At 46.0% G+C, this 16,329-nt stretch overlaps 1 protein-coding gene across 5 annotated transcripts; it reads left to right on the top strand.

The window, feature by feature from the left end:
* Positions 1-250: 250 nt before the first annotated feature.
* On the top strand, positions 251-14,684 carry bcl6aa (BCL6A transcription repressor a). 5 transcript variants are annotated; one of them, XM_017423539.3, is made up of 10 exons: positions 251-454; positions 7,577-7,669; positions 10,708-10,879; positions 10,985-11,206; positions 11,284-12,228; positions 12,315-12,496; positions 12,632-12,799; positions 12,903-13,033; positions 13,163-13,300; positions 13,419-14,684. In XM_017423539.3, the coding sequence occupies exons 1-10, from the start codon at positions 427-429 to the stop codon at positions 13,560-13,562; spliced, it is 2,223 nt and encodes a 740-aa protein (XP_017279028.1). In that variant the 5' UTR covers positions 251-426; the 3' UTR covers positions 13,563-14,684. The 5 variants fall into 5 exon arrangements, with proteins under 5 accessions (XP_017279028.1, XP_037830207.1, XP_017279029.1 ...); XM_037974279.1 differs by lacking the exons at positions 251-454; positions 7,577-7,669 and adding an exon at positions 8,745-9,029; XM_017423540.3 differs by lacking the exons at positions 251-454; positions 7,577-7,669 and adding an exon at positions 8,745-9,132.
* Positions 14,685-16,329: the final 1,645 nt, after the last annotated feature.

The following is a 16,329-nucleotide window of genomic DNA, read 5'->3' as shown; positions in this document are numbered from 1 at the left end:
TAGCATTCGTGGAAAAGCGGAGCAACTGCTACAATCAATGAACGCCAGAGTGCGGGCGGCCTATCAGCTAAGAGAGCCAGAGAGATGCCCTGTGGACCGTTCCTCTGAGCGCGCTCAGTCAATTTGACTCACTTCATCCCGGCTGCCGTGCCCGCCTTTCCAGAAGCGTTCCCATCCTGCTCAACGAGGACAGACACCAGAGCTGCTCCTCCGCCGCCGCTGCTGCACGCAGAGCCGGTGTCCCTGTTCAGCGAGGAGCAGCTTCTCCTCAGCAAAGCTTCAGCTTCCACTCAGGAGGGGAAGAGGCTCCAGACGCCTCGGACCAGACGAACTGGGCTCTGGTGGAAACCCCAGGAGAGGTTCCTCCACTTCCTGAACTGGACTGAGAATCCAGAGACCACCACCTGGTTCCCACCAGATCCCATCATGCCTCACTCCTTCCAGCAGAAAAAAGGTGAGACCTCTTTCTTCTGCTTGTCACTGTTAGTTAAGATGACAAAACTTCTGCAGCAGTGCAAGATGAGGGCATGTGAAGCGCACCACAAGCACTTAGGGAGCTGAACTGGATGAGATTCTATGCGATGAGGGGCTTGCCACATAAAACGGCACAAAAGGACACAACGTGTTCAAAATACCACCTTTAAAACAGTAAATCACTTTCTTTACACAGGATGATGCAGCTTTTTCAAGAACACAGTTTATTATATTTTACACCGTTTACAAGTTCACAAAATTATGCACAATCTTGCTCCTGAAACAAGAAAAAATAAATAAATCCAAATATCTCCTGATAACTACTTTTACGTCGAGTGGGAACATCAACTTGGATTGCAGCCAGATTTCTTTTTACACGCGAAGGCCAGAAACAACGGGCTCGCTAACACCTGCGTCGATAAATTGGTATATTTCTATTGAGCCTTTATGTTGGTCTGCTAATCTGGGAGATTTAATCAATATGCTGCCATATCGTGACATTAGCAAGCATGCAAATGAACAATAAAGGCCACACAGTAGGAACAAGTGTGATAAAACAACTGTCATCTGATAAGCAAATGGGAGAAGTAAATCCACCAAATGATTGGCCTCAGTGGTTTTTATCTGCAGTATTTAAAAAACATGTAAATAAGACGTACAACACAAGCCAGGATGGGATATGAGCAATCTGAGAGAAGTTTTTGATTTACTTTTGATCTTTGTTCCACGCCACAAGAATCTCCTCCCGGCAGCAAAAAAACAAAAGGACACTGAAAACAAAAAGGTGAGTGCTTTTAGATGAAAGAACTTCTTAGCATCAGAGCACTTTGTAAAAGCCAACGCTTTCTTTCTTTTTTTTATTTTTTTTTTGTTTACTTCTAAAGTTTCCGTTTGAAAGCGACAGATCATTAACGCACACCGTGACCCACGCTTTTGGTTCGGAAAGTTAGCTCGGCTGATTTTTCGGTTAAAGGCAAAAAAGAAAAAGAGAATCGCATGTGCTACTTGTGGTCCCCTGCGTGTGCAGAACCCAAGCGTTTGTGCAGCACGTATCAAAGCGTGTGTCTGCGCGATGGAGCCCAGATAACGGTGATGTGAGGGTGTGGAGCGGCGGAGCGGGTACGATCTGTCTGAACTTCCACCTGCCACTTCCTGGGCTGTAAGGAAAGCACAAAGGGATGCGGCTGGGCTTCAATCAAACGTGCATTTCGCAGAAAACTAGACAAGTTAATGAAGCCTGATGCCTAGTGGACCTGTTTCTGGTAAATAGGCTTTACAGAATGCATAAAGAATGGATTAAATAAAAGAACATAAAGACGAGGCAGATGCATCAGATCATTTTACCAAAAAAACAGGCAAAAGTCAGGTATTAAAAAGAGAAAAAAAGGCTGTTTTTTTGTTTGCAGATTAACAATTTAAATGTCTGTGTGCTCGTGGTAGAAAAAAATATATATATATACATATGTTTTTGAGAACTGCTGGAATTTTCTCCTCCAAGTTAGCGCACACAGATTGAAATTTTATCTATTTATTTCGACTTCTGTGGCTTGGTAGGATTGCTTTCATCCTCACCAATCCCATGTTTCCATGTTGGATTTAAATCCATTTACTTCTTTAGCTGGAGGACACCAGCAAAGAGCTGATGTGAGGGAAAAAAAAACACCTTTATACCACTGGCAGTCAGGAAGGTTTGATGCACAGGAATGTTGTTGCAAATTAATTATTCCTGATTGAATGCAATTATTTTTGCGTTCAAAAAGGGAAAAAAAATCTAATGTTATTTATTTTTTTTACGTCCGATAATTAAAAATGCAGGAGTGCTACGTGAGATTGTCACCACTGCTCTGCCCTGGATTGCATTCATATTTTAGGGTTTTTTCCAACAGCACAGACGGAGTGCTGAAGTGGTGGATGTGCTGAGTGCACCATTGCTGCTCTGTGCGTGGCTTCTTGTGGCCTGGAGCTAGGTGGGTGTGTGTGTGTGTGTGTGTGTGTGTGTGTGTGTGTGTGTAGTTCCTGTTTAACCAGCCCCGTAGACGAGTATCAGCAGTTGGCATTAGATTCAAGCAGCCACTTTGACCTGGCAGCAAAAAAAAAAAAAAAAGAGCCACTGTAACGTGGAAGGTTTTGATATGGTGGAAATCAAAACTGTGCCACAGGTTGACAGAGCGCAGGAGCTGCAGAGAGAAAAACGAGCTGCAGCGATTAAACAAGCGGGAACGGCACCGGATCCCTCCACTCTGACTGCGTCTGCGTTGCGGGGATCAATTGAGCTCTTCTTCTTCTTTCACTATCAGTTTTACCGTGGATACACACTCTCGTTTATTACTCCACATGCGACAGAGACTTCCAAACCGGCTCAGCAGCCTCGAGCGTGGACATCACCACAAACTTGCTGCTGGTGGAAGTTTCCATTGCTTCCATGAAAATACTCCACAGAAGCCTCCTCTGTTGCCTAAACAGTTCAGATGAACTCTGCTCAACCCGTGTGTTCGGGTCTTACATAAACTTTCACGTTCCTAAACTTTACAGCAATAACCCGAGACGCACAAACCAATTAACTCAACCGTGTCACAATTATGTCCAATTAGTGAGAAGCAACGGGAAAATCCACTTAGGAAAATGGATATTGTAAATAAAACCTTTTCTTTCAACTTTCAAATGGCCGTGGAATACAAGCACGTGCCAAAGAAAGAAAAAAGGAGCATGCGAGCCACAGAAAGAAAAAAAATGCAGTTCTACTAGAACCCATTTCCAGCACACCCAGCCTATCAAGATTTACCGCCCGACGCTCACGGGTAGATGTTTTGACAGCTGAGCAGAAAAAGGGGGGTTGATTCAGACAGATGGTTCTTATTGGATCATTATCGAAGGTGGCACAGAGAAATAAGAGCCACTTGTTTACTATTTGAATCCCTTCGCTGACGCGTCCTGTCAAAGAGGGAAGCGTACCACTGTTAAAACACCGGAACGCCACTTTGAGAAATAACCCACGCCAAAGTTGAATAGCTGCTGCTCGTGTGTGCTCAGAGCTGCGGCTGCAGGGGACTCGTGTTGAGAAGATGCGTGCGGGACTCATGTTCTGTGGACGTAACCGACCCATCATCCAGCAGATGGCACACTGGCAGGAGGCCATTTGAGGTATGCCTGGAAAATTCCATCAAGCTGGACTCTACGAGCCGCATTCCAGGCTCCTCTCAGCTGGCCTGGAGTAAGCCCCGATCTTACGTGCTTCGACTGGACCAGATTGGAGTTCCAGCCCGCTCACAAACGCACCTCAGCTCTTTCCTAGCATGCGGCTCGCACAAACAAACCGTGGAACTCAAGGTGTTCCGCTCAGACTTGATTTTGGGAGATGTTTTTTGAAGTGAAAAAGCAAAATAAAGCCACAATTACCAAAGCCTTCAAGTTCCCACAGAGGTTTATTGTTGACCACCAGACCTGGTAGATTAATACATTAATGCGCATATGCCAAGCTGAAGGCCCGTGGGCCAGATACAGTCCCTGTTACAATCCTATCCGGGCCACGAGATAGTAGTTTAAATGTATTAAAACTGGCCCGCCAATTTGTGACAGACTGAGTCTCTGTTGCTGATATTTTGCTTAAAATAACTTATCATGGAAGATAGCAACTTTGAAGCCAAGAATAATAACTTCGGAAGTTTCCTTAATCTTCGATTTTAACATCAAAAGATTAGCTGTTAAAAGAAGAATGTGACCGATCTAACTCTTGCTGATGAACCTGCAGTGACGAGAAGATGTCAGGTATCTTGACTTTAACTACAGTCCATCGGAGCAGCAGGGAGCCTGATTAATTGTGCCAGGGCCACCCAGAAGACAAAAAAACATTGCAGAGGAAGTTATTTTATTATTGTTTTAAAATGAAGTCAAAATACCATTTCCAGAATAAAGTCCAAATTACCTCATTGTTATTGTAGTAGAGGGTTACAGGGGAACATTTATTGGCTAAACTACAAAATACCAACAGGAAAGTATTTCTTGAACCAGTTTGAGGTGTAGTTTATCACTCCCACCGCAGTATCAATAACAGCAAAAGTGACCGAACTTCCATCAATCCTTCACAATAAAAGTCTCAAAGATACATTGTTCACAGGCGATGTACAGCTCCAGGCATAAATTGAAATAAATGAATTTCCATTTTTTTAACAACATTGTCCGAGGTAACAAGTAACTACAACACATACAGTACCTAAACTACTGTGTGGTACGGCTGGAGTAGGTTTTTGCACCACTGGTTATTCTCAAAATAACTTTATTTTTGAAAATAACTTTAACTTTAATCTAAATTTTTTTTTCCTTCTAAGTGTCCAGAATATGCTGTTGTTCAAAGCATGTTAGTAAATGTTAGTTGTTTTTTTTAAACTGATTTAATAATTGTGATTAAATGAATCACCAATAAATTAAAAACCTTTCATAACAAAGCAAGAGAATTAAATTCTAAGGATAGTTTTTCTTGAATCAGTTAAGCCATGTTTGTTGTAAGTCCTATATAATATGTCTCAGGGAAAGGTCGTTTACATTTTTCCACGAAGAAATTGACATATTGCATCTGAAAACGGGGGTCAGATTATATGTTTACTTAATTAAAAACTGACCAAGATTGGCCCTTGGCTAGAACCAAGTTTTTTTTTTTTAGTTTGACACTCCTGCATCAGTGCAAGATTTAGGAAGAACCCAAAGTCCCGAGATGATCCTGAAACTCCGGTTTTCCAAGTGGGAAACCTCAGTGAGCTCTCCACCCGTATTTTTATGTTGGTGTTTCACCTCGTCGAGTGGTGATAAAACACAACCTTCAAGCAGCTTCGTTTCAAACAGCCTCAACTATGTCAGAACGGAACTCATCTGTCTGGTAATTAAAAAGAGGAGAAAAAAAAAAGAGACGAGCCTCTAAAATTTGTTCCCTCCTGCCCTGAAAAAGTCTTTTGATGTGATTTGTTTTCACTGCTCTCGTTTATTACGTCTCAATTCCTCACCTGTGCTTATAAATGATGCATCCCTGTATGTTTTCTGTGATCTCTCCAAACAGACGATCAAGGAAAAGGTACGAACGCGCACAATGAGAGCAATAATGTTAATAATAATAGCAATAAACGGAGAAAGAAAAAAAAAACATCTTTTTGTTGACACTATCACACCTGCAGTGGTGGTGATTGACATAAAAAAAGAAAAGAAACATAAATGTGAGCAAATGTAGGCAGAAAAAGAAAAAGAAAAGAAATGGAGTGTGGGGGAGGGAGAGGGGAAAGCTTCTGGGATGCATGGAGTTACAAAAGTGAAACTTAACAATATAAAAAGAAATTCCTTTTAAAAAAAGGAACTTAAAAAAGACCTCTGTAGCTAACAGCATTATCTGTTTGGTGTTACAGCGCGGTTGCATCATGCCTCTCAGAACAAAACTCGGCACTCATCTTTGCTGACAATGAACACTGAAGTTGGCAGAAATTTGCTGTGAAACGAGACAAAAGTGTGCAGTTTATGAAAAAAAAAAAAGAAGAAGAAGAAGAAGTGACGCAACCTCCGGGCCTCGGGCTTTTGTCAGTGGGCATTTCTATTCAGTGACCTATCAGGCACCAACCGAGGGCGAAGAGATGATTATTCAGACCGTGTCGCGGAAGTGAAAGGCTTCTTCCTCTTCTTCTTCTTAATTAAACGTGCGAGCGTTGGCGAAGGCTCGGACCGTGCTCGCAACCTGCCCGGGATGCGATTGTTTCTGAAACGCCGCGCCACTCCGACAAAGAGGCCGACGCGCTCGTGTCATGGCCGCTTAATTATCCGGCCTGAACAGAGATCAGAGGGGATTAACTGACACAGGGTGGGGGTTGGGGGGTGGGAAGGAAGAGTATTGATCAGGAGGCTCCACTCTCTTTTACTGCCCTCTGCAAAGTGGGCCATTTTTTTTTCTTGCTAAGAAATTGGTTGAGTTGAGGGGGGGAATGTTTGCCAAGGATTTGCAGTAATTATCCCATCCCTGTATATAAGGGGCACAGCATGAGGCCGTGGTAAATTACACATCTCCTCTCCTAACTCCTGGATGCTTTATGGCCGTGCATTATGCATAACTGTGCCGGAGCGCCTTAAACATCCCCCAAGTGGATTGAAAGAAAGTTGACGCTGCTCTTTGTTTGGAGCTCTTTATTTGGCTGTGCTGAATCGGAGATTGCTGTACGAAATAATAAAATAAAAAAAGACAAAAGAGAGAGAGAGAGAGAGAGAGAGGGAGAGAAAAAAAAGCCTTCGTCTTAATTATTTTGGAGACTTTTTGTATGTTCTTATCCCCCCCACCACCCTCCCCCTAATGGTTTGTGAACACCTGAAGTGTTTTTAGAGGGATTCCGGATCCAGATGTGAGGATGCTGGGGTGCTCCGCTGGGAAACGGCGCTGGCAGTAAAGCAGAGTTTGTTGCCTTACAAGAAAAGAAGCAGCTTCTCCAAAAATAAAAAACCCACACAAAAAAAAGAAAGAAAAGTAGCAGATAAAATAACAATATGGGATCTTTATGGCCAATGCAGATCTTAAGACATCAGGGTCGATACAGAACACCGATATCTTTTTTTTCTCTATGCATTTCTCTTTTAACAGGAATATAATGCTGCTTCACTTAAGACGTGTATTTCGCGACACTTAAACGTGAACAATGAAGAGCAAGCTCACTTTCAAAACTAACAAATAGTGGGCTACAGTGAGCTGCGTCTTCATTTTCCTACTTGGCCCATAATTAACGGGCAGGCAGGGCCGACAGCTGATTGTTTAAAAAGTGGCAAAGAGCGGCTGATTGTTCGGTGTACCTTTAGTCGAAATGTCACATTTGTGTAAGTCGGTATTCTCAATACAGCTGTTCAAACAGCAGTCTGAGGACAAGTTTCATCGAACTTGTCATTTTAGATCAAGAGAGACGTTGAAGACTTTACGAGCATGTAGAAAGGCATTTAAAGTCTGCCTGAAACAGGTTATTAACTGTAACTAATGCTGAGCAGAATAAAGTGTTTCACTGAGTTCCATCTTTGCAGCTGATGCCCGCTGCGTACACGTTCACTGTTTGACACAGACTGACGGGAATGTCGTTGTCTTTCGTCTCTCCAGCCCAGCAAATGCTCCTTCTCTGCCAAGGAGCGGGCGCTTCCAGAAAAGAGGGCGAAGCCGTGGCTTGGAGTCACCACAAACAGGGCTTCCAAGGTGAGTCGCCCACATCTCGCCGAACGAACCTCGACTCCTCCGGCGCGCCCCGTCGAGACCCCAAGGCTTGGGCGAAAAACAAAGCCGCACGCCTCGGCTTCGCCCTTTCTGGAGATGTTTGATTTTGTGCGAGCGCCCCGGCTGGGGATGGGGATGGGGAGGGAAGCGAGACGGGAATAAAATAGAAATGAACTGGTTTTGTACTCGTGCAAGGCTCGGAGAAATGACGCAACATGGGGTATACATGCAATTAACAGTGAATGTAGAAACTGAAATGTGTGTGTGGAGCACTCAATAGGTTACTTTGCAAACATTCTCATTGTCTGACATGGACGATTTCCCAGAAGAGCTCATCTTTGTGAACAAAACTCCATGCAGTGCAGTTAAAAGGATCATTTAAAGGGAAATAGAACAAGCCCCACACATCAGAAGAGGCACGGGTCAGCGGGAAACCATCCAGGTCTGACCTTGACTTTTCATTTCACAGCACTGCACACATGAGCTCGTTCAGGACCGGCGGCTGCAACAAGTTGCTCCAACGCTTAGTCAGAACACCGCAAATCAAAAAGAAAACAAAACAAAACAAAACAAAAAAAGCCCCCCCACACACACACACTGGCTTTCACCCAGCACAGGAAGCACAAGACACACTTCAAAACAAGTCGAGCCGAGGGTCGAGTCTAACAACAATCCCGTCCAAACGCTGCATCGACAGGCGAATAATACATGTTTAAAATCTGCCCCCAGCTTTTCAACAAACCTCCCCCCACAACCCCGCCGACGAGCCGCGCTCCGCGTCCCTATGAAGTTAGCATACCTGCAGGGAAACGTGGCTACAGCGTGCTAAGTGTGGGGGGAAAAACACCCGAGCCTGGACCTAATTTAGAGCTCTCTGTCTGCCGCTCGTGCTGGGTCTGTGTGCGTGTGTGTGTGTGTGTGAGTGAGAGAGAGAGAGAGAGAGAGAGAGAGAGAGAGAGAGAGAGAGAGAGGAGTGTGTGTTAGATGTGATAGATGGCAACGACACGATGCGCTGCATTAGGTCACGGAATATAAATTAGTTCTGAGAATTTCGGGGGGCTGGCTTTCACGAAGCAGGTGACGTCTCCAGCTCGACGTCCTGTGATTGCGGACTCGACCAAAAGCTGGAGGGGTGAAAGGGGGGAGTTCCGACCCTCCCGGAGCCACTTCCAGCGTCAGCCCCCCGCGAGTCGCCTCATTTTCGCGCTCGCTCGGACGCCGGAAGCTCGCTCTCGTCGCTCCGCAGGTCGCCGGGCGCCGTCCGGGCTGGAAACGCGGCTCGGAAACGCGGCCGTGTCGGGAAGTTGAGAAGCGCGCGCCTCTCCCCTGCGCCGGCAGAGTGGTACGGTCCCAGGCTCAAATTCCGAGAATTGTACTCGTCTGATTCTTAGAACAGGGGTTCTTAGAAGTGGTGATGCAAGAAGTTTCTAGGAAAGCGCTACCAGGTGATTTTTTTTAAATTCCATTTTTATTTTAATTTGGCGCGAAGTTTCTTATTCTACTGTGTGCTGTTTATTGATGTTCTTAGACATTTGTCCGTTTTGTTGCGTGTGTTTGCCGGGTGAAGTGTTTGTGAAGCCGGGGCTGAGTGTGTGAGAGGAGGAGGAGGAGGAAAGGCTGCTGCGGGTGACAGCCCGGAGCTCGGCTCTCTGACAGCTCCCGGACCGCCTCGGCGCCGCTCGGCTCGGGCTCGGGCTCGGCTCGGGCTCGGGCGGACAGCCGCCTCCTTCCCGCGGCACCTTGTCGCTCCGCTCGGCCGCGCCGCAGTCACCGAGGCTCGGCTTCGGTGACTGCGGCGCTCGGGTGGACGTGCGTGTGATTCTTTTTTATTAATTATTATTTTGTTTCCACTTCGCTCAAGTGTCAGAGAACTGCTGTCACACTAACTTTATCAGCTGGCAGCAGGCTCCGAGTATTTTTATTTGTCATTTTTTATTATTTTTTTTTAACTTCGCTGCCTCAGTAATTTGCTCTAATGGAGCGCAGAACAAGTCCTGTTACCGTAACACAGCAGCGGAAATGTACTGTTCAGGTGTGTGTGCGCGCGCGCATGTTTTCCGCGGTACAGACAAGAAGTTGTCTCCCCCCTCCACCTCCACCTCACTGTGGCTGTTTGACAAGTTTGCAGCTCGACTAGGTGAAGTTTTAAAGGGTAAAAAGCCAATAAAATGGCCGAACAGCGAAAGTCGCGAGCAGCAGCAGCGCTCGCGACTTTGACGAGAAGTGCGGCTGAATAGTTTCTGTAAGCTGGTTGGTTTTCAGCCCTGCTTCTATTTGCGGACGGGTCCAGTTGCAGACACCGAGTTAAAGATACTGTCATAAATCCTCCTCTGTGTGTGTGTGTGTGTGTGTGTGTGTGTGTGTGTGTGTGTGTGTGTGGCCACGGGTTTACTCAGTTTTACTTTTCGCTCTCATAAAGTAATTGACCCAGAAAGGCAGCAAAGCATGGTGCGCCTCCTTTTATAAACCAGCCTACCTGCGCAGGGGAGCAGGGGAGGTTTGTTTACTCCGCCGTGGAGAGGACATCTCCTGACTGAAATCACACTGACCATGTTATTTGTGTTGTTTTTTGAAAGGTGTGGAAATTATCCAGCCTGTCAGAAAAGTGTCTGGTTGCAAACTTTTGCTCTGCTGATATCTACCCGCTTCAGACATGCACTTTATTTGCTCCTGCTTGTTTGTTTTGGCTCCGAATTATTAATGTAAAAAAAAAAAAAAAAAAACAAGCCTCGATTTGTACTTACTATAGCTACAAAAAAAATGTGTTCGTATTTGTATTTATTTTCAGTCTGATTTAATGTAACAGGGGCTTCAGTTGAGACGTGGTGAAGAGGAGCGAAATGTTTCCAAATGTTTTAATAAACGGCGCCTCCTTCTGGTGACTCCTTTCTTCTCTTCTTTAAAACCTGTCAAACTCCAACCCAGTTCATTTATCCATTTTTAGAAAAGTACTACAGTGAAATTAAGCAACCAAAGTGTTACTTTTTTAACCTAAACCCATGTCTTTTTGTGGTTTGCAGAAGTAGAGAAAATGGCTTGCGCAGCAGACAGCTGCATACAGTTCACCCGGCATGCCAGTGACGTCCTGCTCAACCTGAACCGGCTGCGCAGCAGAGACATCCTCACCGATGTCACCATCCTGGTCAACAGGCAGCAGTTTCGCGCTCACAAGACCGTCCTCATGGCTTGCAGGTGTGTGGCTCTTAGTCGTTTTGTCTGTCGTGTGCTTGCCGAGAGGTAAGGGAACCAATTTTTACGCGCTGGCGTTTGCCTGTTCTTCCTGTCGCACGGCTGCAGTGGGCTGTTTTACACGATCTTCACCGACTCCCACAAGTGCAACCTTAACGCCATCAGTCTGGACCCGAAGGTGGACCCAGAGGGCTTTGCCATCCTGCTGGACTTCATGTACACCTCCCGTCTGGCACTCAAGGAAAGTCTCATCATGGCTATCATGAACACGGCCATCTACCTGCAGATGGACCACGTTGTGGACACCTGCCACAGATTTATCAAATCCAGGTCGGTAGAAGACATTTCCGTGTAGACCCGTCGTTGTTGTTCGTGTCTGTTTCTAAGCCTCTCCTTCCCCTTTGCAGTGATCCGGCTGCCAAGCTGCCTCGAGATGAGTTTTTGGTCAGTCCCCTGGTTTTACCTCAGGATGTTCACGCTTACCGGCCCCACGATGTTGTTGACAGTTTGCACAGCCGCATCGCTCCGTTTAGGGACGGGAGACCCTACGGCACAAACATGTTCAGCGGGGTCAGCACCCCCAGCAACTACCATCTCTACGGGCAGTTCCCCATGCCGGGGTTCCCCTTCCCGCTCTGCAAGCTGACCGATGCCAAAAACGCTTTTGCCGACCTGTCAAAGAGCGGGATCCACTACAAGCACTGTGCTCCTCACGACAGCACCGTCAGGGCAGAGTACACGCGGGCGCTGGGCACCAGCTCCTCCAGCATCCTTCACTCTACTGCCTACGCTGCCAGGGAGGCAGCGAGAGACGACGAGGTGAGGAAGGAGGGCCACGACGGCGGCGGGCTCAGCTCAAGGAAGCGCGCGTTTCCCGTGTTGACCCTGGAGCACCAAAAAGACTCTGGTAAAGAGCACGCCGCACAGGTGGAGGAGGACCTCATTCATCAGCACTACCCGCTGGGGATCTCCTCTGCAGGACGCAAGAGTCTCATGAGCAGCCCGCAGAGCCCCCTCAAATCAGACTGCCAGCCCAACTCCCCGACGGAGTCCAGCAGCAGCAAGAACGCCAGCCTGTCTCACCTTGGCGGAGCGCAAGCCTCGCAGGGGGTGCCCGACCCCAAAGCTCGCAACTGGAAGAAGTACAAGTTCATCGTGCTGAACCAGACGGCAAAAGAAGACGAGGGGCTGAGGGAGCCAGGGCTTCACTCCCCCCAGCGCCTCGGCCTGCAGCCCTACCTTCACCCAAGCGACTCCGAGAACCTCGACCTGCAAACGACGAGCAAGAGCAGCGACCACGGCGAGGACCTGCCGGTGCCGCAGGCGAGCCGCCTCAACAACATCATCAACAGGTGAGGCGCGCCGCAGACATGCAGGCGCGACAAAAAGCTCGTTTGCGTTCAGGTTTTCCAACTTTTATTCTTGTTGTGTAAATCAGTGCACTTGAGGGGTCACTGAGGAGCGGCGAAGGCCACCCTCCACATTACCTGAACTGCCTGAGCTGCTCCACCTGCGGCTCCCGGTCCCCGCAGCACTCCACCGCCTGTCCCAACAGCTCCAGGTCCCGTCTGGCAGAAGACATGGCAGAGCTTCACTCGGAGTACTCCGACTCCAGCTGTGGTGTGTTTCTTCCTTTTTTTTTTTTTTCTTTTTTTTTTCTCTCTCACATCAAAAATCACTCCGTCTACAATCGCGCAGAGCGAGAAGGAATTTTTGATTTATTTTTTTTTAACCTGTGATTTCTCTCCCGGGCAGAAAACGGGGCGTTCTTCTGTAACGAATGTGACTCCAAGTTCGCAGACGACGAAGCTCTGAAGCAGCACATGCTCCAAGTGCACAGTGACAAGCCATACAAGTGTGACCGCTGTCAGGCTGCCTTCAGATACAAAGGCAACCTGGCCAGCCACAAAACTGTCCACACAGGTAAAACAAAACAATAAAAAAATAAAAAATAATGTACTACTTATTGCATTCTGAGTTTGTGCGTCCTCGCCGTTAAACTTTAAACTGACGTCTTCTTTTTCAGGAGAGAAGCCGTATCGCTGTAATATCTGTGGTGCTCAGTTTAACAGACCAGCTAACCTCAAGACTCACACTCGCATCCACTCAGGAGAGAAGCCATACAAATGTGAGACGTGCGGAGCTCGTTTTGTTCAGGTGAGGCTGCGCGCCGGGAAACGAAAAAAAACGTGCTGCATGAATCTTTTCTCAGCTTGTGCCGCTCTCCGCTTTGTCAGGCTGAAAAATCAGTCGCAGCATTTTGATTTGATCCCTCTCCTCCGTCAGGTTGCTCATCTTCGCGCTCACGTGCTGATCCACACCGGCGAGAAGCCGTACCCGTGTGAGATCTGCGGAACACGCTTCCGCCACCTGCAGACGCTGAAGAGCCACCTGCGCATACACACGGGAGAGAAGCCCTACCATGTAGGTCGCTCGAACCCACCTCTCGACGGGTTCAGAATCCTCCCCGGCGAGCCTCGGGGTGAAACGAAGGTCTGAAAGTAACGCTGCTCTCCTTTCTTTTTTTAAAAATATTTTCCAGTGTGAAAAATGCAACTTGCACTTCCGCCACAAGAGTCAGCTCCGGCTGCACCTCCGACAGAAGCATGGCGCCATCACCAACACAAAGATCCAGTACCGGATGTCTACAGCCAACATGCCGACTGACCTGACGAAGGCGTGCTGAGCTGGAAGAGGAAACCGGTTATGGCGCAGGCAACCTTGACCTTGGCATTTCTTGACGCTCGACTTGTACAATCATCCAAAAGTGTAGTGCCACACTGTGTTCATTCGACAATTAAATTGGCTGCGTTTGCCACTCTAAACGGGTTTCCACTACATGTGAACATAGAGCCGCTTATGGCATCTTAGTCACTTTATGGTTTCTATTTTAAAAAATAAAAAATAAATTAAAAAAACAATTCTATGTATGTATGTCGGCGTGTTTTTAAGCTTTGAAGGCACGTATATAAAGCTTTATTTTGAGATGGGTGAAATGTAAACAATGTGGGTTTTTTTTGTTTTGTTTTGTTTGTTTTCCTGAAAACATAGTATTTTATATCAGAGAACTTACTTTTCTGAGAGTATTGAAGATTTTGACAGGTGGTACATATATTTTAAGATAAAAGGCTTTGCAGCTGTATAAAGTCTCTATGTTTTTATGTGGTCATGTTGTCAAGTTGCCATATTGAGTGGGAGGGAGGGAGGGGTGGGGGTGAAGACGATTTGCGACGGGATCTGGTCTGAGACGTCTCGGACGGCCGCTGCGGTCTGAATCATATGCATGAGATACCTGGGTAGCGTCGTGGGCGTACGCGAGGTGGGCGGCTGCGTAAATATTGTGACATATTGTGTTCTGTGTGTGATTGCTCTCTGCTGGCAGAGCCAATCCAAGCGCTGAACTCTGTTTCTGAGTACTGCTTTGTAACGACCAAGAAGTAACATTTGGCTTCAGATGTTCTTTGTACAGATGTGACTTTTTTTTGTTTCTTTTGTTCTTCATAAGTGAAAGTTTACAGTTTTTTGTCGTTGTCCCCCTTTTTTTTTTTGTTTCTCCCCTCGTTTGTTTGTTGGCTCTCTTTGTTCCCGCTCCTTGCCGTAAACTTGTGTCAATGTTGAGCTTTTTGTTTGTAGATACACTGTGTATTCAATGTGCCTTTTTCTCTACGGTGACTGAATTCCTCTCCATTCAGCCCAGTTCTAATAAGGTACAACTCAAGGACACCACTCATCCTCCATCCCTGTGCGTGTGTGTGTATATTTGTAAATGCTTGTCAGTAGTCTGAGAACATAAAACTTTATCATTGTACATTTTCAAGATTTGTTTCCTTTTTTTTTTTTTTTTTAAATTGGACTTTTTTGTTTTTTTCTTAACTGCATTAAAGTTATTGTACGTTATATGTATAAATGTAAAATAAAGGTACTGGATTTCTATGTATTAAAACCAGTGTTTGTTGCGTTTGTGAGGACTGTCCGCCAATAAATGTTTAACTGTCACGAACGAACGTACCTCTGAGAACAGATTGCTGCAATAAAAGGTTTGTGCGCCACAATTTAGACGTGAAACGACGAACCGCACTCGCAGTGTTTAGCTACTCCTAAAAGGCAAAAAAGATTTATAAAACAGAGCCCCGGTATTCAGCTTATCCATAATTTAAGGGTTTTTACCAATAATGCAACGTCAATCACAAAGAAATCACAGCTGTTCATTACGTTTTGCTCAGACTGTTATATTTTGATCAGATTTAACAGCTGGAAAAAAAAAAAAGGCAGTAAATCTGTCAACTACTTCACCACTCCGTTACCGACTGAGCGTGTGAACTTGTCAAGTGTTTGACGTGTTCACACGAGAAACACATTTGATCCATTCCAACATCTCCACCAGCAGTTGCTGCTTTTTCTTCCGTTGGACGATTGTCTAAAGTTTTTTTTTTTGGAAAGCTGGCCCAGGCGCAAGAAGACAGCCGATTATGTCAGTTTAAGCCTAAATTATGACAAATTATGTGGTGGAAGCATCCGATGGTCGAATGTGTCCATTTTTATGCGTGTCCAGCGTTTTATACAGGAAATATGGCAAGTTTAGAAGGCTCTTCACTTCCAGTTTTGAGAAGGAAAGTCAGAGCTCAGATACGATGGAAGTCAATGAGAGTTTGGATGTGGGGGGGATTTTAAGAAAACCTTAAGCGTTTTAAGTGAAAAGGCAACAACGCCTACAGTTTGACATATAAACTATAAAAGAAGTGTAGTGTGGAAAGTTCATGTGAGACATCACTTTCTATATGTGGTTAAATTGTCAACATTCATGAAAACCCAAGCTGCAGTTTTCCCAAAACTCTTTAAGATGCCAAAACGCCAAAACTTACTGTGACCTGTTTCAGCTTCGAACAACTTTTCTGCTGCGGCGGAGATCTGAACTACAGAGCTCCGAAGAGAGGGCCGAGTTCTCTCACTCATTCTGCCAAAAACCCTTCTGTTGTGAGCGGCTTTACCGTGAGTTGTGCCGTTTGTTTTCCCCTGCCTCCCCTTCTTGTTTAAGTGGTACGATACACTGAAACTGGTCCTGATCAGGCTGCATGTTTTGCTGTGTTTTTGAACAGGACGTTCAGAAAGTTAGGAGAGGAGGGAACGGACAGTTGTGGTGAAGACGGATGTAACGTATTAGGAACTGTACTAGGTGCCCATTTATTAAAGCACCCTTAATCAATAAAGATATAACAGAGCACCAGAAAATAGCTTGATGTGTCGCCAGAATATGAGAGGCTTAAGTAAATGTACAAGATTTCTGTCAGTTTTCACACCTGCTTTGCTTCCACAAAAATATTGAGCTCAGTATCTTTTTTTTTTTAAGGCTGCCAAATTGGTTTCAACTCCAAATCTTTCCTGTTTTCGAGCAGAGCAGCTTTCACAGTAACAGGGGCGGCAGACACCGTCCCCGCTGTGGGAAAGCTGCCGCA

Source organism: Kryptolebias marmoratus, linkage group LG24, assembly GCF_001649575.2.
Source record: "Kryptolebias marmoratus isolate JLee-2015 linkage group LG24, ASM164957v2, whole genome shotgun sequence".
Lineage (NCBI taxonomy): Eukaryota > Metazoa > Chordata > Actinopteri > Cyprinodontiformes > Rivulidae > Kryptolebias > Kryptolebias marmoratus.
Note: the sequence above shows the minus strand (reverse complement) of the source record. Positions and strands in the feature narration are given on the sequence as shown.